Below are 20,783 nucleotides of genomic sequence, written 5' to 3' on the forward strand. Positions count from 1 at the left end.
CAGGACTTCCGGGCCTATCAGGGCGTGCTGGACGTGATGGTGATGATGGCCTAAGAGGTACTGTTGTCAAGCAAGCTCAAAGAGCACAGCAAGTTATTTTAAGGAAAGAGAAGCCAAGTCAAACAATGCTCACTCAAAGCCTGAAACTTCTACTTAAATCATTGTGAATCCAGTCTCCTTTCTTTTAGGAGATCGTGGCTCACCTGGAGTTCCTGGAGATCCAGGTTTTCCAGGGAAACCTGGTGAATGTCTTATTGGCCTGCCAGGTTTGCCAGGTGGTCAGGGAGCTACAGGCTCTCCAGGTAAGACCTTCTGAATCAAATGTACCATTTGGCTGGGTGGGTCTGGGTTTAGTTTCTGCCTTACAATGGCCTGAGAGAGCTGAAGCTGGTTTTGGATATTGGTTATAGGATAGTATGTGAGAAAACATGCACCCATTTTCAAGATACACTTTCTGCAGATGGGAGGAAATACATGCACTGATTAAGAAGGATTAAGGTTCAGATTCCATGGTACAGTACAAAGAGTAATCACAAACTGTCCCAGATTCTGTAGGAAAGGTTATTTCAGTCATATCTCCTATATAGGGCTGAGCTTGGATTCCTTGATGCAATGCAATTGATAAAGAAATTAAAAAGAGGAAGAGCTCGGCTAGGTAGAAAACCAATTTAGGGACTCAAAAGTACCTGCATTTGCTGTGTATGATTTCCATTCCATGAGAAACACTCTTGGGTATCCAGCACAGTCCTTCTCCTATATATAATCTCAGAAGGATTATTATTATTATTATTATTGTTGTTGTTGTTGTTGTTGTTGTTGTTGTTGTTGTTGTGTTTGTTTACTTAGACAATGAATGCAGAATTGGTGGGGTTTTCATGTTTAGGTTTGGTGGGTTTTTTCCTGATAAAGAACAGAACTGTCTACTCCTTTCCTTTTTCTTTCTTTAAAAAAACAAAACAAAACACCACCACTATTCTTTAAAGATTTCCTGAACATGTATGCTGTCTTACAGATCTAGTGTTTATCCCTCAAACAGGCAGAGTTCAAGAAGAGTTTCATGCTCATGATGGCAAGATAAGAGATGATTTGTTTTCCAGACAGATGTACTGTACTACACTGTCATGCATTTTTCTTAGGAGGAAGAGGTTTGCAAGGTTCAAAAGGAAAACTGGGTCCCTCTGGCTTGAGTATCCCAGGAATCTTTGGAAACCCTGGAGAACCTGGATTAATAGGTCTTCAGGGAAATACAGGATTTCCTGGTCCCAAGGGGCAGTCTGGAAGGCCAGGAATCTCTGGTGTGCCAGGTAAGGATTCCCCAAATACTTGTTTTGACGTAGAAATTAAGTCAGTCTGTGCAAAAAGGTGTCAGCTGTGCTTTTCCAAATTGAAGATACTGAAATATTTTCAGTAGGACATGAACTAGTTAACATTCAAAGTGACTCCCTGGCATAATGGAAATTTAAAGTGTTTAGTAGTTCTTACTCAGCATCCATTTTCAAACAGATGGCTTGTTAATGCTGTCTTCTTTTTCTTAAAAAGCAAGTTCAGATCTTGAGTCCAGCAGAGTTGAGTCAGATAAAACTCTGTCACATTAACCAGAGCTAACTTTAAGTAAGATAGGTACTTCTTGTAGGTTTTTTTTTTTTTTTTTCAGAAATGTGTTCAAATTTGATTTGTAGAATAAAATAAATCAGGTATGTAATGTTTTTTATCTCTTAACAAAGATTTTTCATTAGTTTAAAATCCTGGGTTATTCTGTGGGAAGGAGGTGATGCATACCTTTGTATACATACAACCCATAAAACTAACGTTAAACATGTAGCGCTTGGCTCAGTTGCACAAACCTAGGTTTCTGATGTTATTTGAGGGGAGTCGTCATGTCCCAACTGGCCTCCAACTCCTGAGCCAGAACATCCCATGACAGGTCTCCCACCCCTGTGTGGGTATCTCAGATACATTATCCTCACTGTGAGTTATTTCATTCATTGATAGAAGCTGTTGCAGCTACTAAGCTAAGTAGTTTGGGAGTTACTGTGTGTGTAAGTGCTGTTCATGTGGTTAAAGTGGTTAAACTGGTTTCAACAGTATGTTACAGAAATGGAGAAAAAATAAATAAGCAATTAAATATTTAAATGACAAACCCGTGTGTAGTTTTCTGAAGTAATGTTCTGTTTTCACTGGTCAAATACTAGCAAATATGTTCATGTTGCTTCAACTCCACAGGCTCAAGGGGAGAGCCAGGAATGATGGGCCTCTTGGGAATTCCTGGACCCCCTGGCATTATTGGAAGACCAGGCAACCCGGGTATCAGAGGCAAGTGGCCACAGTATCTGCCTTCATTATTACTTAGACTATAGGAACTTCCATGCTAACGTAATCTTGTGATCCATCTTGATGTGTGTTATCGCTGCTGAGTATGCATGTTATACTGGAATTTCTTTGAATCTTGGTAAATCATTGACTTATGTATATGTGCAGTCTACAGACTGAATGACAACATTATGGGGGTTTTTTAGCAGTTTTGAATTGCCACCTTTTCTATTTCATGGATATTTGTAAAAGTGGCTAGTGATTTAGTAAATAAAGAGCAGAGAGCTTCTTTGCTCTATTTTTTTTTATATCCCATTCATTTTCCAAATACCATTATTATATCTAGTCAACAGATATAAGATTATACTTATATTCAGTATAAGTAATAATTACTGTCTCTAGCCATAATCTGTGCTCATAGATGTTTTATTGATGATTGGAGTAATTAAGAAGCTAGTTTAGGTTGTTGATTTGGAATGTATATTTACATACATAATTGCCCTTGAATGCAGGAGTTTCATTGTTTCCTTTATGCTATCATCTAGTCAGGTTTCTTCAGAAAATTTCATTATATTTTCTTCAGGTAATTCTGGCTTTCCAGGACTAAAGGGAAGAAAAGGGTTTCCTGGAGCAAAAGGCGAGCCAGGTGATAAAGGTTTTCCTGGACCATCTGAGACCTTGGTTGGTATTGGGACTAAAGGAGAAAAAGGCTTAAAAGGTACACATTCATTGTTCTGTCATTCAAAACTAGTTAGGATTGTCATCTGTGTTGCAGTTCCAGTGGACTCTGAAACATGGAAGAAACTATTACTGAGAGTATTCACATGGCTTTGAAGGAATTATTGCTGAACATTGTAACTGCCTTTTTATTTATGGGATATTTGGATGTTACATAGAATATTTATTTCTACTTTAATAAGTCCATATTCCTTATAAAAACTCTTACTGTAATGTTAAACCATTATTAATATGCCAATAGTACTAGGAGGCTTATATACATATATGCTATACATTCATGTTTTCACATATTTAGTAGCCTGTAAGCACAGAAATGGGTGTGTTTACCAATTGAGTCTGCTCAGAAATACTTGACTGTCAGAATTCCTTTGTTTGCAGTATTAGTAGATTATCTGTATATGAGTTGTACATGCTGAGCTAATGCTATCTGGCTTTTTCTGTAGACATTTTCCTACGGAAGCTTTCAGAAATTTCCTTTTGTATCCATATGAGAAGTACAGAAGGCATTAGCGTGAAAAGCCTATGCTCTGCTTCTGCTTCATTACTTTTAAGAGTTATAAAACTTTAAAATTTACATAAAACTTATATTCTAAGATGTTGTTTTGTAATATCTTTTTAATGTAACTTTGTTTTAGGATTTCAAGGAAGAATGGGTCTAAGAGGAGAAAAAGGAGATGCCGGTGTGCAAGGTCCCCCAGGTTTTGATGGGTCTGAAGGAATACCTGGTCTGCCAGGTATGGAACATGTATATTGAAAATTACTGTATCACATAGAGGGTAGAGATAATATTACATCAATGCTAGCACATAAAATCAGCTCCAGCAGCAGCACTACTTTCTCTATATTAACTCTGGAGCCATTCTGAAACAACTCTGAGCAATTTCAAAAGCTGCTATTTGAAAATCATAGCAGCTACCACCAAATGATTCTTTGCTTCCTTCCAAATATAGATCATTGTTTGGAGTGACAAATAGAAAATAATACTAAATCCTGAATAATAATAACTTTAAAATCTAAAAGCTAACGAGGCCAATTAATTAAAATTGGTATTTGTAAAAGTGAAGAGAATTTTGAATTCCCAATATAATAAAAAAAAATCTAAAATGCGAACATTACAGTTCTGCACAAAAATATTTCAGAAGCCTTTTTTATTTCAGATCCCCTTATTTATTTATTTTATTTCAGATTCCCTTTTCAAAGCCTACATATTTGGCTTGTATTTTGAAAGTTACCAGGTCTTCAGTGAAAAGCAGACTTAAAAAGAACCTGCATAAATTATAAACCTACCTAAGCCATTTCTCAAAGTTTTACTCTGTCATTATCATAACTTCATAGATAATGATACATGTTGACCGTTGAGAGAGACAATGCATCTGTTTTTTCAAATTAAAGCTAATAAAACATCTTTACTTCTCTGCATTCTGTATTTTTGAGATAACTTCTTTCTAGAAAACCATATGACACTATGATTAGATACAAAAAAAACTGGTGACAATTCGAAATAATTTTAAACTTGCAATCGAAATGGCTCTTCTCATGGTGGCAGTTATCACTGCTGTATTCTGTCATTAACATCCTTTATAGTCATTGCAGTGGAGCCATCGTAGGAAAAACTGCAAATGATCCTCTACTCCCTAGCTTTTTATCAGAGAAAATAAGATCTTGCCTGCTTAAATGTTCAAGCATTGCTAGTACCTTGGGATTTAGACATCTGGACATTCTAGATGCAACTAGATCTTGTAGTCATTAAACTGAATGTGAATTTAGCTAAATTAAGCTGAAGATAAGTGAGTGGGAGAAAAAGTGCCTAAGTCATATAAGAAAAAGCTCTTGAGTCATGAGAAGTGCATAACAAATGAGTAATAATGTGGTTGTTACATGCCCAGAAACCAAACTGAACTCAGGGGGACAACAAAAGGAGAGTTCAGTGCATAAATACAAATTCATGATCTTGATCAAAATTTGAAAAAGTATATTTCATTTGCTGCCCCTAAGTGCTGTGGTCACAAACCTTAATTTTAATGTTGATACATAAGATGCTTGTTATTTCCTTGACTTTCTGACAACGATAATGATAATTTTACCTGTGTCTGGGAAAAGAGGAAGAATTATGCTGTGGCTGCATATTGATTTATAAAATAATAAGAAACCATGACAACCATGGCGGTAGAGGATTCTGTATTCGTGACAGCTCTACCTACCAGCCAGTGTCTAAAGCAAACATGTGAAGATGACACTTATTTCTTCATCTTGCAGGTGTCAAAGGATTTATGGGTCTTCCAGGGATCCCTGGAAGACAAGGATTCCCAGGTGCACCAGGAAACAAAGGAGACATTGGAATTCCAGGTCATTTTCTATCAAGCCATATTACAAATTCATAGAGCTGTATAGAAGCATTTGCACAGATCTGAGCAGCTACTGTAAGCACACTACACAATACTTAGACTGGGATTTATTCTTTGCAGTACCTATAGATTTCTCACCACCTCAGCATTTGCTTGACTTGGAGAATGCAGTTCTCCCTCTTTCTAAATGAAATGCAACTTCTTTAATTTCTGTATTGTTACATGTAAGAATATCTTTTTAATGTGTTTAGAAATAAAATCACTGTCTGTGTAAATTACTTAATCTCTAACATAGAATGAATATCTGAATGTACAAGCAGTAGTTCACAAAACAAGAGGTGTGGTATGGAATTATGATACTGATGGTATCGGTATCTGTATTTCTCCAGGTCCAAAAGGACAGAAAGGATCTCCAGGCTTTCCAGGACCATCAGGTGACCCTGGTCCACTGGGCTATGGTGGCTTTCCAGGTGACAAAGGAGAGCCTGGGTACCCATCTGCTGGGCCTCCAGGAGAACCTGGTCCAAAGGTATAAAGACAATGGAAACATTGTCATATTAGGCAATAAGCAGAACCTTTGACTAGAGAAACAGAACAACATGTAAGCAAGAGATGCAGAGTTCACTGAAGTAGATTATTTGTTAGTGATAAGAAATATGAAAATCCTATTGTGTCATTACTCAGGAGAATTTTTTTAGTTTATTATATTTCATTTTTCTCTTGGTGCAAGAATTTCTTATTTGTAAAGATGGAACATAGTGGAAATAACTTTGTTTCTGTAAAAGTTGCTAATCCATTAAGAACAAGAACTTGCACTTTAAAAGTCAGCAGTAGGAAAACTTGTATGTTAAAAAGTACAAAAAAACATAATGCAAAAGTTTTGTAATCTGAAATTGTACTGTTGGTTTTTGACAATCTAGTAATATCATTACACAAGATGAACTGGGTTTTTTCTTAGCAATATATATTATTGAATATAATATATATTGCTAAGAAAAAAACAGTATCTAAGGTCAATTGTATACAATTTTACTCCACATATTCTGTTTTTTAACAGCTGGGAATCTTTTTACATATCAGATTATCTGAAATATGTGGTTGAGGCTGTAAACTGTACTGTAAATCCTGTGATCTGTCTAAATTATGTGTTTATTTTCTGTATTAGCTGGTAGCCACAATAAAGTTACTGTCATGAAAGTCAGTAGGAATTCAAAGAAAAATATACATTTCAGTATTTTGCATAGCTGCATATTGTGTAAGGAATATGTGTTTGGATCAAAAGAGGAGCTGTAACAATAAAATTGAAGGGAAGTCTGTGTGCTGGTGAAAAGATCTAAAGACTGAAGTTGGTTTGTACATATTAAAGTAAAATCTTTTTTTTTCTTAGCTATTTCTAAAGGATCAGTTGTATTATGAGAACACTTCATATTCATCTACTTCGATTTTTGTCTGAAAATCATAATGAACACTGATAATACTTAACCTTTAAAATTATGTATGAATTTTCTATTGTTCAAATAGGGAATGTAATGTAATTAATGTCATGTGATTCTTTACCTGTTCATGTGCAACTGCTGTTTCTCAGGGAGACCCAGGCCCCCCAGGAGTTTTGGGCAGCAAAGGAGAAAAAGGATCCCAGGGTCATCCAGGGCATAAAGGAGTACCAGGACCATATGGGATCAGGGGGGAAAATGGAGGTGCAGGAATCCCAGGTATGTTTTGTTTTGGAGAGATGATGAGATGTTAATGTGCTTCTGGAAGATAATTTCTCAATAAACTACAGCGTGCCTGTGAGGTGGCACATCTATATTCAACTGCTGTAAACCTAAACAGCTCCTTTGCAGTCAGTGCAGCCAGGCTAGCTTACATCAGCTAGAGACCTTTCACAGCTGTACGCAGAAATGTTATTGAAGTTCTCAGACTGGGTCTGGATCTAGTGATAATGCCTATTCTCTTCTCTCACACTCTGTCTTCTTGCAGGGAAGCTTGGACCTCCTGGAGATACTGGTGTTAAAGGACGGCAAGGCCGCCCAGGACAACAGGGCGTTACAGGCCCTCCTGGTATGGTATATAGCATATCTTCCAAATCACTGCCCCCTGGTTTGTTATTTTCTTTATAATGAGGCAGTTGATGTTCTTGTTCTGAGCTTTTTAGAATGTAACTGATGCAGTTTCAGTCTATGTTTATGTTAATTCGAGGCTTCGTTTGCCTCCTCTGCTTCCAGCTGTTTTCCATGTTACCAGTTCAGCTGAGGCCAGAGGTTTTAATTTTGTATCACTATTGTAAAGCTTTTTTTTTTTTTTTTTTTAAATCCAGAGGTCTCAAGATGCAATATCCACACAATTGTAAGAAATGCTTGTTCTGCCTCCTAAAAGAGAGTAATAAACTAAGATGTAGCTAGACCAGGAGAAGAAAACTGAGTGGAAAGAGACAGAGTTGCAGTTGTTTGTTAAAGCAACAGAAAAGATCAAACCATTCAAAATATACATAAGGGGGAATGAGTAAATATGCAGCAACAGAGAGGTATGCAATGCAGGCTTTATTAAAGTGAGTGCCAGTCATTGTCTTCAAATAGAGCATTGAGTGCTCTTATATTCAGAGATACTAATCAAAATTATGATGTTGTGGTTTTGTAGACTTTAGTGAACTTGCACTGACTTATCAGCAGAGTTAGCACTAAGATCAGAATCTACTCCCTGTTTAGAGAAAACTTACATTTGTCATAAAGCCAGGGAGAGAAACCAACCATGCCACCTGCATGGATTCCCACCAGCATGGGTTAAATCAAAGGCAGGGTCCTAAAATGTCTTTGAAAGATGGGGAGTAATTGCCAGTGAAATAGTGGGGGTGTTAAATCCACTGAAGTCCAGTGAGCTCAATAAAAATTACATGCTGCTCTTTACAAGTGTTTATGTACCGACACAGTTACATCTATCTTTGAAGTAGCTGAACTAATTAAATTTTAATAAAGGGGAAAAGGGGACTCATATCTTCTCCCTTTGAAATGCAAAATAATAGAAGTTAAAATGATATTGTGGTCCATTATAATTCACAGGTCCTGTTGGAAACCCTGGAAAAAATGGGCTTGTTGGTGAAAGAGGTAATCAAGGTCAGGATGGTATGCCTGGTCCCCCAGGAGTAAAGGGAGAACCAGGTAACACTAATGAAATATTTTCATTCTATTTTACAATTGTTCTTTTCCCTATTTAAACTGACGAGTATTATTTGGGAAGGAAAAATAAGGACCTTCTGTGGAGCCAAAGATAAATTTATAAGTGGAAGGTTTTTCACTTTTACATAATTCACAGGTTTTTCTGTGTAATTGTTGTATATGCTGGTAAAAACCCAAATGCATATGTCACTGCTCTATTATACATGTGATTTGTCATAACTTTCCCTAAAAATTTTAATGTCTGCAAGAGCCAAAGTATTGCTGTTAACAGTTCTTACGTGTTTAATCTCAAAGAGACGAAAAGAACCAAAATTCTTGTAAAGGAGTCTTCTCTCTTATATGGAAATAAGATAAAAGGAATAACAAAGTTTAATTACATGAATAGTGAAGATTTCCATGACCTGGCTCTTAGGTTGTATATCTTTCATTTAAATGTCACTCCTGATGTCATCAAGGTCCACAGGTAGATTTAGTCCTACACTGAATTCTGACAGAAAGTATTTTCATATTTTACAGTGAAAATGTTTCTTTGCATATTTGTATAAAGAGGAAACTGAGACGGCATTCGTAGTATTTATTTTTTCATATTACGTTTGAAGTAATCACTGTTAAAGTATTTTCTTTTTTAAGAATTTACATTTTTTTCCTTTATTTTTCTCAGTAACTAACTTAAATGCAGTTTTTTCTTCTGTTTTTTTTTTTTCCCTCTGGAAAAAGACAGCTTATTATTGTAGAATATACATCAAATATGATTGATCAACAAGAGTTCCTACTATAAAGAAAAACTTAAAAATGTAATTTCTGGATAGAAGAAATAACCAATATATTATATGTTACATGTAACTAAAATCTACATTTTCATTCAGTGAATTGTGAAGAAATGTATGAAATATTAGACAACTATGATGTTTTCTGAGAATTATTCAGAACTTTGAGTATAACATGACCTAATCTTTCATAGGAGCACCAGGGAGAGGAATCCCTGGCCTTCAAGGTATTCCTGGTCGTAGAGGTGAGTTGTCTTTTCAGAAGGAAAAAGCTTAATTTTTAAATACCAGAATCATCACCTTCATCTTTAAGTTGCCTCATGCTTTTGGATGATTGAAATAACAGTAAGAGTGTTAGAAGGAATCAAGAGTGATACTGTGGTTTTGATCAATGATTTGGTGCTGCATATTAAATATCAAGAGTTCTTGCTTGTAAAGTTAAGACTACTATAAAAGGGAAGTGAAGAAGCTAACTTCAGTGGTTTTGTGAACATGATGTACACATTCTAGAGCTTTTAAAATTTTATTTTGATACATAATTTGATTAACAGTATGATGAAAACAGTTCTAATGAAAACAGATGATGCTGCTGAGTACTAAGCATACTATAAGAAAGCTACAGTGATTGCATTTTAATTTTGTTCATCTCCCCTTTTATATTGATGCACAGTTGACTGAGGGGACTCTCCAGTTTTTAGATTTTGCATGGTATTTCTAGTACTGGTAGAAATCCATTGATTTGCTTTACTTTAAAAAAAAAAAAAAAATCTGTCTTCATACCATCTATAGATCATGCACTTCAAGATCAACCCTAGAGCAATACCCTTTTGGAGTAGTCTATTTCATTTTACTCATATTGATGCTTTTAGCTGGAATTTAGTTTAAAAGGATTTGCCAGTTCTGATGTTCAAAGAGGCATTTCTTCTACTCATGCATCAAGAAATATTTCTACCTTCCTCTCGAATTTATTGCTTTTTAGGAGCAATCTCTGAAGTGGTGTTTTCTTGAAAAAAAAAAAAAAAAAAAAGATTTTTTTTTAAAGTGTTGTGTTACACTACCTTGCAGTGAGTCCTGTCTTCTCACAACTAATTTGCTTTATGGTAGCAACGTGGCTTTGGGGACTTCTCCGTACTAAAATCAAAGGCTAAATTCCACCATGGCAGTATAGTAAATGCACATGTTCTGTGTAGTCACATCATTTTACCATCTTCACAGCTCTCCTCACATGTAATACTTTGCAGGAATCAAAGGGGACATGGGACTGCCCGGTTTTCCTGGGCCGCCAGGTATGAAAGGTCATCGGGGTGATCAAGGACCCATTGGACCCCCTGGCTTAGTGGGGTTACCTGGATTTCAAGGTGCAACAGGCATGGCAATTACTGGCCAAAAAGGGAATAGAGGTGTTCCTGGCTTAGATGGAAGACCAGGTATGTTGTTATAACTCCTTATTTATCTTAAATGATATACTGATAATTGAAAACAGAATTCAGCCTGACCACAACTCAAGGCTGAAAGGGGTCTTCCCCCAAGAGAGCTTCATAATTAAACAGGTAGTTCCTGTACCAGTTAGTGCAATGTTACTATTGCAAGCACAATATGCAGTATGATATGAATTAAAATAATGCTAAGCTTTGCAGTCCACTCGATTGCATTATTTTGTTTTCTTCCCATGCAGTCCGTAGGGCAACTGAGATCCAACTTTAAAGAAGTGAAATCGTATGAGTGTGATTACAGGCATAACTACAACTGGAGATTATTGAAAAAAGTGTAGAGCTGTAAAGTACTGCATAACTTCACTCTAATCTCAGATTAAATTAGCAGGCTAGGAAAAATGAGTTGATTTTTTTAAAAAATGTGTAGATTTCCTTGGGAATCACTGAGGTGGTAAACATGAGTACCGTTATAGAATCGCTGAATGTGGTACTGTATTATATGTAATGTATGTGAAGTGGTGTTGGCAGTAGCCTTTACTTACTCTGATGTTTCTGTACAGGTGCTCCTGGTTTTCCAGGGCCTCCTGGTCTTCCCACTCTCAGCATGAAAGGAAGCAAAGGTGCTAGAGGGGCAGATGGCATCCCAGGGCCAACAGGCCCAGCCGGCGACATTGGTCCTCCAGGTCCAAAAGTCAGTGTTTGTTTCTTACTCCATTGTAAATTTTGTGCATACCATGAAAAATAACACCCAGGACAGTTAAAAAAAAATCAACTAACCACACAAACAAAAAAACCCAACAAACCAAAACAACAAAAACCTCACATCCTCACAAAAAAGCCTTGTAAAAAAGATATTAAAATGGATATGAAAAGCAGAAAGTGGACCAAAAATAAATTATTGTGAATTTCTGGCATGTAATTTCCTTGGCTGTTCTGTGTTACAGAATAATATTAACAATGATATGACTATTTCTACTGCTCACAAATGGAGCAGATAATTCTAGTTGTAGCATATTTTGTCAACATGATGCTTTGAATATTATGAACAAAAAAATAAAAATGTACTTCGTAGCGTGCAGGTGCTGCTTCCTGTTTATTATTGATGTTAACCGATTTGCAGGGAATAGAAGGTCGATCAGGTTATCCTGGTGCTAGAGGGGACCCTGGATTTCTTGGATTCCCAGGTGTAAAAGGTATTCATGTATTTATTACATACACATCTGTGTGCCAAATACAGTAATTTCCATGTTGTGTTATAATAGTATGTGTGTAATAGTACCAGATGTGGTCCTAGAGACATAATGTTTTTCCATCAAGAGCACGGTCGGCTATAAATGAAAGTATTCACTAAGAGAGCATTTTCTTTTATTGGATGCTAGGGGTATGACCCAACTGATGTTAAACTGAGGAAGGGCTGAAACTTCATCGGCCTCCATTCCAGGCAAATTTAAAACAAGTTTGTCCTTAGTGACTAATAATGTGTAAGGACTTTGGGACCAAGTCTGATAAATAGAAATGCCGCACCACTGCTAGAAGATGTGACTGTTTGGCAACCTCTTAGCTAAAGAACTCAAGAGCATTTAATTATAATTACAGTGCAGAGCACTAGGTCCTCTGTATGCGGTAAAAATAGTCCCAATTATAATATAATTTACCAGTTTATCAGCAGATGAACTGTTAAATGTATTGGTCTCATTAATTTCATATTCCTGAGGGTTAGTTGGATCAGTAGCTGGCTAAAAATCCTTTTAATTTAGACATTTTTCTAATTATTTAATTCTAATATAGGTATGCATTACTCCAATATTCTTATTTTTCAATTACATGATTTACAGTGACACAAAATTGTCATTACCTGTTTCACCTACTGGTTTGTGTTCCATGCTAATTATTGTGCATTTTAAATCTGTTCTAATTTTAAAAGTCTTTGTTCGGACAGTAATTATACTTTCTTAAGCAAAAAGCTCTCATTTCATGGCATAGTCAGTTAAATCTCCTGACTTGATGGTAAATATACTTTAAAAATTTATGTCCAGCAGAGCTGTGAAGGGTAATATGGATATAACCTCATATTTTGCATAGTGAAAAGAACTGCTTATTAAGTTTCAAACACTTGAAAAACTATACAACCCTCCTAACAGCCATCAGCATAACTGACAGGAGCATCACTGAAGACAGCATTTAACCTGCAAACTCAGTGACAAAAACATGTAAGATAAAAAAGGCAGTCTAAAGTTGGGATTTTAAGTTAGGTTTATGACACCAGCCATTATATGAAGATAAGCATGGGAACATCTTCTTATAAACTGATGGTCTATATATTATACAGTAACAGCAGAGATGTACAAGTCCCTTTCACATTTCAAATGAGTCTACAGGCTGTGTTACTCTTTGGGAAGGTTGCATGAAGCATGCAGGACTCTTAAATAAGCTTCTGAAACTCTGACAGTTGTTTTGACATTTTAAACCAGAAATACTTATCTCAATGTTTTGTTTTGTTTTTTAGGAGAAAAGGGTAATCAAGGACCCCCTGGACCTCAGGGTGCAGAAGGGCCAAGGGGACCAAAGGGCCAGCATGGTAACCAACCCTTCTCGTTCTAATACCAGCTGACTTAGGTTGATTTGTTTGGGGTTTTTTATAGTTTGTTTGCTTTCTTTTACTATAAAGCAATAGTTCTTCTTTATCTTTTTGCTGCTAGGTCCTCCTGGAGTCCCTGGGAGAATATTCTCTGTCCCAGGAAGCAAGGGTCCTCCTGGACTGCCAGGATACCCAGGACCACCAGGTGATCAAGGAATTCAAGGAATTCCTGGACTACAAGGTGATTTATATTTTTATGTCTGTACGTGTTTGTGTGTGCTGCTTAGTGGAGTATTTTGGTTGGGTGGGAAAACATGCTTCTGCACAGAAAATTGACATGTCTTTAAAAATACCTCTCTGTAGAAATAGCTCTTTGTACCTTGTTAACAGCCTTGTATTAAAATTTGCCCGATTCCATCTGCCCTCCACCTTTGCAGTCAGTGAGTAAGTTTCTCCCTCAGCATAAGCCTAAGCCAAATAATGGAATAAAAAGTAAACTTGAATCAAAACATTCACAATTTTCTTATAACCAGAACCATGCTCAGGATGTTTTTCATTTTGGGGCAAAAATTAACACATGTAATAGAAATACTCTAGAAGTGCTACAAAGTGATTGTGTCTGTCATAGTGTGGGTGTGGGAAGGGAAAGAAAGGGCTGGCTACTTCTCCATTGGCACTAGAGAAGCAGCCTGCCATGGCTGTGAGGAATGGGGAAGCAAGGAGCAGGTAGGATGAGGTGGATTTGCAGTGGGTACTTGGCTGCCCTTCTCAATACCACAGCTTTCCAGCCCAGAAAGGAAGCTCCTTAGCAGGGCAGGCTTGCCAGAAGGCATGCCTCATTCAGGAATGGCAGTTGCCTGCAGCATAACAAAGCAGACACTAAAGAATTGTTTATTTAGGCTTTTCCTTGAAATTGTTCTACAGAGGAGATGTGTTATTTATAGAATTACAAACTGTGACCAAGATGATTGTGGCCTGTTACTATATTTTTGAAATATTTCTATTGTATGGCACATGCTAAAAGAAAAAGCTATTTGCTTTGGTTTCTGTAAACATTTCTTAGGAGAATTTTTCTGCAATACATTTAATATTTCCTTATAATCTTCCTGATAGGAAACATGGTGACAGTAACACTACAGACAGTCTCAAAACTTAGTAAATTCATACTGATGTTTTTATTCTAATGTAGCTACATTTACATGAGGATTTTGACTTTATTCATTAATGGTTATTAAAATCTAGAGTAACTACTGCTATATGATTCTGTTTTTTTTCTTGGTTACAATTTAGGACCTAAAGGAGTAAAAGGTCTACCAGGAAGTTTTGGTCTTCCAGGTCAACCAGGACTGCTGGGTCCAAAAGGAGACAGGGGCTTTCCAGGACAAAGAGGTATAGGGAAGCAGACATCTCTGTTTGACTGCTACTACTGAATTTACAGATAAACTGTATTCCTGATTTCTATAAATCCATCCTCTTGCATATACTGAGATTCTGTAGCATTTACAGTAGCTTTAGGGCCACAAGCAGGTGTAAGCACATTCTTAGCTTTTTACAGATGCATGTTCACAACTGAAATAATCATTTACAAAAATATGCCTTGACTGTACTTCTGTGTTATTAATCACATGTATTTATCCACTTGAAATCTCTAGGTATCAGTGTGCCTTTATATTCCATAAAAATAGAACTAAATATTTTTATTTAGTCACCATAAAATGTTTTTACTTTACAACATGTTTTGTAGAAATGGCCAAGGTTTTTTAAAATACCTCATGATTCCATGAAACTACGCAATGTAAAGCTACCTGAGCTATGTCTGAAGGAGGTAATACATCTAACAACAAATATTAACAGTTTTCAAGTTGTATCATCTTATTTTTTGTTAGTTTTCAAGTGGTTCCGCTAATTTAAATGAAGTAAAAGTTCAAACAAAATAATAATTTTTGCAGTCATATTTCTTTACTTCCACAGGACAACCTGGACTGATTGGCTTTCCAGGTCTACAGGGGTTACCTGGATCACCAGGTACTATCATTGCTGGTCCAACAAGAAGAGGTTTTATCTTTACCCGGCATAGTCAATCAACAAAGATTCCTTCATGCCCACATGCGACGTCGCAGATCTATGTTGGCTATTCGCTGCTTTTTGTACAAGGAAATGAACGAGCACATGGACAAGATCTTGGTACTGTATGGGTAAAAATTTTCAGATAGAGTCTAGTAGTGCTGAGCTGTCATGAAACTAAAGTCACAGTAAGTGTCTGAGATGAACACTGGTTTCAACCATCAGTCTCCAGAATGGTCTGCTGCTCTTAGTCAATTCAGGAATTGTGGCTTGAAAGACATCTTTCTTTCCTGCATGCCTATATTCCCTTTTTGCTATCCCTAGATATTTTCGAGGAGTAATTCAGTTACTTATGGATAGCTGTCTAGTATAAATGTTCACGACATCTGCATATGACTTGACAGTAACAACACAGGATCTGAGAGAGAATCTTGCTTTTATGGACACCAAATGAGATGCTTTAGGGTTTCAAAAATGGCATCAGAAGCTTTTGTTTAAGCAGCTAAATCCCTGACACTGTGTCAAGGACTGATATCATTTAAGAAAATATTATTTTAACAGATTTTGTTCTTAACCCTTATTTTTATATACATATTTTTATATATATCATAAGCATTTTTCTTTTGGATAATTCCACTGTACAGACAGTTCTCTTTTTATAGTTAGCAAATGTTTTAATTCTCACTAGATTGGATGCCATTATGTGTCTCTTCTGTTCACTGCACTAAATATAAGCTCCTATCTGTCACAAACCTCTCCTCTTTTGTCTTTCAGGAACAGCTGGTAGCTGCTTGCAGAGATTTACCACCATGCCATTCTTATTCTGTAACACCAATGATGTCTGTAGTTTTGCTTCTCGCAATGACTATTCATACTGGCTGTCAACTGCAGCAGTAATGCCAGTAGACATGGCACCGATTTCTGGCAGGGCACTAGAGCCCCATATAAGCAGGTAAGAGTATAATAATTTTAGCTCTTCTGGCCTGGAACCACAAAGACATCATCAATTGTTTTGAATGGAAAATCTTAGGCAAAGACCTGCCCATCTCAGCCAGTACAAGCACTATTTTTAATCACCTGATTTTTGATTACTCACATGAATATGTCAGATATCCAGTGATAGTCTAAGAAAAGTTAGGTTAAAGCTAGGGTCCCACCCACCACAGGGCTTAATCTGCATAGCTGATATAAGAAGATGGCTCACAATCCTACTGACTGCAGGGATATTTTTTTAAAAACCTATCGTGTATATCAGAGGCAGGCTAAAATGAAATAAAGACAGCTTCGTTATTTGGGATACAGTACAAATCAAGTTCTGCTTTCCATTATGTGTGATACATTTACTGTAGATGGTGAAGAACACTGTAAGTTGGGGCTGAAGGTTCTCTGCTATAAAACGCACTTGTGTAAATGTGGCCCTTTCTAGTTGCTTTAGAACAGTTGAGAAGGATGAAGAGCATCTTAAGAGGAAAAGTTCTAAAAGCATGAAAGACCACAAGTATCAAAATCAAAGATACAGAGGCAAGATTCACACTGTCTTCTAGCCTGCCCTACCCAGTTGTTGCAATCTAGTAGCTCAGCTTCATAGTTTCTTCATTTAGGAAATAAAGATTACTTTTTCTAATCTTAGCAAATGAAGGTACAGAACTTTGATATAAACCTTAACAACATAAAGTTGTGAGCACATGAAGAAGGTAAAATTTAGCTTTTTACTTCAGTAAAGGCAAAGTTAGGAAGCTCAAATGTTCTGGGACTAATTCCTATCTTATACCGATTTTTGTCTGGTGTTACTAGTAGAGATTGCAAAGCAATTGCAAAGCAAGGTATTTGGGTTACCTTGAATTTACTTATCTCCTCATTAAACAGAGAAAACCTCTGTGAGTTAGAACATTTAGAGTAAGCCCTGCCATTAGGTAGCTACTATCCTATAACATATAATTTTTGTCTGCTTTTGTGTTTTTCCTCATATCTGCACGGAATGCACGTATATTTCTTCTTACAGGTGTGTTGTCTGTGAAGGAGCTGCAATGGTAATAGCAGTTCACAGCCAAACAACTGTAGTTCCTGCATGTCCAGAAGGCTGGATATCTCTCTGGAAGGGCTTTTCCTTTGTTATGGTAAGGATGTAGAGACTTGAATTAATTTTATGTCCTCTCACTTCCATTGACATTTTCATCTGCTCATTTGTTTCTTAATAATTGTTTGGTTTTTTTTCCTTTGCCAAGAAGTAGACAATAATTCTATTAACTCTTATTCAATACCAGAAGCATAAAAACAACTATTCTGATCTGTCCTCAAAAATGGATGGCAGGAGGAAAATGGAAAAGATGAAAGGAGAACCATCTGATTTTAGTCTGACAAAAATAACTGCATGCTCTCATTTTCATGTGTCATGCTAAGATCTAGGAAACAGGTTTGGGGAGTGGAGTGGTTCAACTGGTCCTGAACACAAATACTCAGAAATAACGGACCCACTTCCATGCCAGGCAGTTCTTTTATAAATCAGATCATGAGGCTGAACTCCACAGAAAGCTAAAATCACAAGAAATGCAGTACACTGTCTACAGAAGACTGCCTCAGCAATTTTGATGCCATAACAAGGTATTAGTGGAGAAAGTTCATAATGTGCCTGCAAAGTGAGAACTAATTACGGGAATAGAGGTGTGTCTATACTAGGGGACGTAGCACTTCATCTTTGTTATCTGTGCCTATGGGATGTCGTAGGGATGCCAGCAAATGAGGATGAAAGAATTAAAAACCCTCTTTTTTGCATGATGTAATGTCCTTTTAGGTCTAGTGTGAAATTTGTTATCTCTCCTGGGATTTATCCCTAAGTAGTAATAATAATAATGTTGGAAAAGAACAAGAAATTTTTTGTGAAATCTGGTTAAAGTCATTTTCTTGTTTCCAACATCAGCAAATTTAAATGGTATTTTCTAGCCAATTTTCTACTGTCATATTTTAGAGCTATTTCTACAAGCATTTACCAGCATCAGAGAAGGAAAATGCCTTCTTTGCTTTTTGTGTTTGGAGAAGCAATCGATGCAATAAAAAACAGGAACAACACATACAAAACATAGGGAATTTGGCTTATTTGTAATTCAGTTACTGTAGTTCTCAACTGGACAGAAGCCAGCGACTTTCTGGTCTTTGCACTGGTTACAGTTTCATGCCTTTTCATGGAGAAGAAAAAGGCCTTTGCAGGGATTTAAGAAAAGCCTTAACTGTGCTTGAATTTTCATAAGGCTTCCGTGATTCATTAGAAGTTTGATAAAACTAATCTGTGTTCATTTTGTTTTGTCCAAGATATACCACAGAACATATGGTATGTTTTAGAAAGAGATTTTTTTTTTGGTGCAGTTTACTAAAAGCTGATGGAAAAGTTCTCATAAAAAAATGTATTGGTGGTTACAGTATACAAGTGCCGGCTCAGAAGCTTCTGGCCAAGCATTGGCATCTCCTGGATCTTGTTTGGAAGAATTTCGAGCCATCCCATTCATAGAGTGCCATGGCAGGGGGACTTGCAACTACTACACAAATTCCTACAGCTTCTGGTTGGCATCATTGAATCCAAGAAGAATGTTCAGGTAACCTCTACTTCCCTGAATCCATACATGATGCATCCATACTGCAAGTGCCCGAGGAGACAATAACTGTCTGCATAACACGTGGGGGCTCCTCTAGCAATTCCCCAGTTTAGACATCTGTCTTTGTTAGGTTTAGGGTCATGCTGTAGAACAAAGATGCCTTAAGTGAGCCAAGGATTTCAATGTTGTTGTCAGTAATTCCATATCCAAAGTTCCATCATCTCTCCCTGTCTTTTACATAACTAAGTAAACGTTTGTTTTCTTTCTTTTAGGAAACCTCTGCCACAGACTTTGAAAGCAGGAGAACTAGAAAATATCATCAGCCGTTGTCAGGTCTGCATGAAGAGACCAGTCTAAACAGTGGCCGCTCTTGATGGAACATGAAACTCTGCTTTTATTACACAGAATTGCCTAACTCTGAAGAGCTATAATTTATTAAAGTCCAACTGCATCTGGAAAGAAAATTATAAATTGCCAGTGCAGCACTGTGGTGAGGTAGGGCAACAGTTTGACTTTTGTCTTTGGCAAATGACAGAGCACTTTGTTGGAGAAAGCTTGTAATGGCAGTCTGCAGGGGCTTCTCCTGAACTGTGTCATTCCTAAGCTGCATCTTCATGATAAAACTATGGCATTGCCAGATCTCTAATGAAAGATGTTAATGCTGCCTTATGTCATGTGCTTTTCAAACTGCAAGACAAACTAAATGCTTTTTAATATCAGCTTACATAGGTTCAGTGTTCAAAGTGGATATAATTTAAGATAAAAATCTGGCACTTACAAGAGATAGGGTTCAATAGGAAATATTTCCAGTGCACTTTTAAATATATATTGATTCATTTAGGGTTGGTTTGGTTTGGTTTTCTTGTCTAATAAACAAGTATCTCCCCACTTACCTCACCCTTCTGGCTGGCAAACAGGAATACAATCTGTTTTGTATCAATATGATAATAATAATGGTTCTTGACTAGCCAGAAAGGGAGCTACACCGTGCACTGAGCTGACAGTACCGTGGTGACGTGCACTAGCTGTGTTCTCCAGAGTGACGATGGCTAAGGGCTGACTCATGGAAAGTGATGGAAAGTTTTCATTAGATTCCATGGCTTTTGATACAGATCATGAGATCTTTTAAATTCATCAAAAGTTGACGGTATTGGGCCTTTGTTATGATCACATGCTTTTGTCTCTGCTGAAGATCAACTATTTAGCATATAATAATTTGGGATTTTAATGGAATTAAGAATTACTGTATGGCTCAAGGGTTCCCATGGCATTATCAATATCACACACCCATCAGGATGTGATCTCTTTTATTTTTAATACGTAACAAAAAATATAATATTCACAATTTATAATATTCCATATTTAAATATTTATCACCAATTATATTCTGTATTTAAATATGTATCAGACATTTCTGCAAATGAAACCAGTTATTCCATCCAGCTAAATGCATGCATTCAAAATATTTTTAAAAAGACTGATATTTAAATTGTACCATCTGAGCACTGACTTATACAAGAGAATCCAATTGTAAATGAACATAAATACTTGAAAAGCACTTTCATTTACTTATATAACTTATATAAAATTGTAGCTCTGAGGTGGTTTATATTTATAACATTGCACTTGCAAGGCTATTTAAAATTGTGATGTTAACATTTAAAATGTTAATATTTTTTAATACTTGCACAATCTATCAGAATTCCAGTATTTTAGTGTTATAGAAGAAGCCTAATTCATCTGAATAGTTCTGTAAATGCATCATTTTAAATGTAGGGTCTAGCAATT

General features: G+C 36.6%; 1 protein-coding gene across 1 annotated transcript in view; it reads left to right on the forward strand.

The window, feature by feature from the left end:
* Positions 1-19,352, forward strand: part of LOC104529830 (collagen alpha-3(IV) chain) — a gene marked incomplete at its 5' end in the record, with an annotated part of 24,084 nt that extends 4,732 nt beyond the window's left edge. Inside the window, 23 exon segments of the mRNA XM_029086559.1 lie at positions 1-57; positions 189-302; positions 1,137-1,304; positions 2,224-2,313; positions 2,894-3,028; positions 3,684-3,782; positions 5,305-5,394; positions 5,783-5,922; positions 6,979-7,105; positions 7,374-7,454; positions 8,450-8,548; positions 9,528-9,578; positions 10,575-10,760; positions 11,327-11,457; positions 11,887-11,959; positions 13,273-13,344; positions 13,466-13,585; positions 14,635-14,733; positions 15,316-15,528; positions 16,183-16,360; positions 17,411-17,525; positions 18,823-18,995; positions 19,268-19,352. The exon segment at positions 1-57 is cut by the window's left edge and continues 31 nt beyond it. Coding sequence (XP_028942392.1) covers positions 1-57; positions 189-302; positions 1,137-1,304; positions 2,224-2,313; positions 2,894-3,028; positions 3,684-3,782; positions 5,305-5,394; positions 5,783-5,922; positions 6,979-7,105; positions 7,374-7,454; positions 8,450-8,548; positions 9,528-9,578; positions 10,575-10,760; positions 11,327-11,457; positions 11,887-11,959; positions 13,273-13,344; positions 13,466-13,585; positions 14,635-14,733; positions 15,316-15,528; positions 16,183-16,360; positions 17,411-17,525; positions 18,823-18,995; positions 19,268-19,352 — 2,696 coding nt within the window.
* Positions 19,353-20,783: the final 1,431 nt, after the last annotated feature.

This window comes from Antrostomus carolinensis, unplaced genomic scaffold (genome assembly GCF_000700745.2).
Source record: "Antrostomus carolinensis isolate BGI_N321 unplaced genomic scaffold, ASM70074v2 scaffold47898, whole genome shotgun sequence".
In the NCBI taxonomy this organism is placed as follows: Eukaryota; Metazoa; Chordata; class Aves; order Caprimulgiformes; family Caprimulgidae; genus Antrostomus; species Antrostomus carolinensis.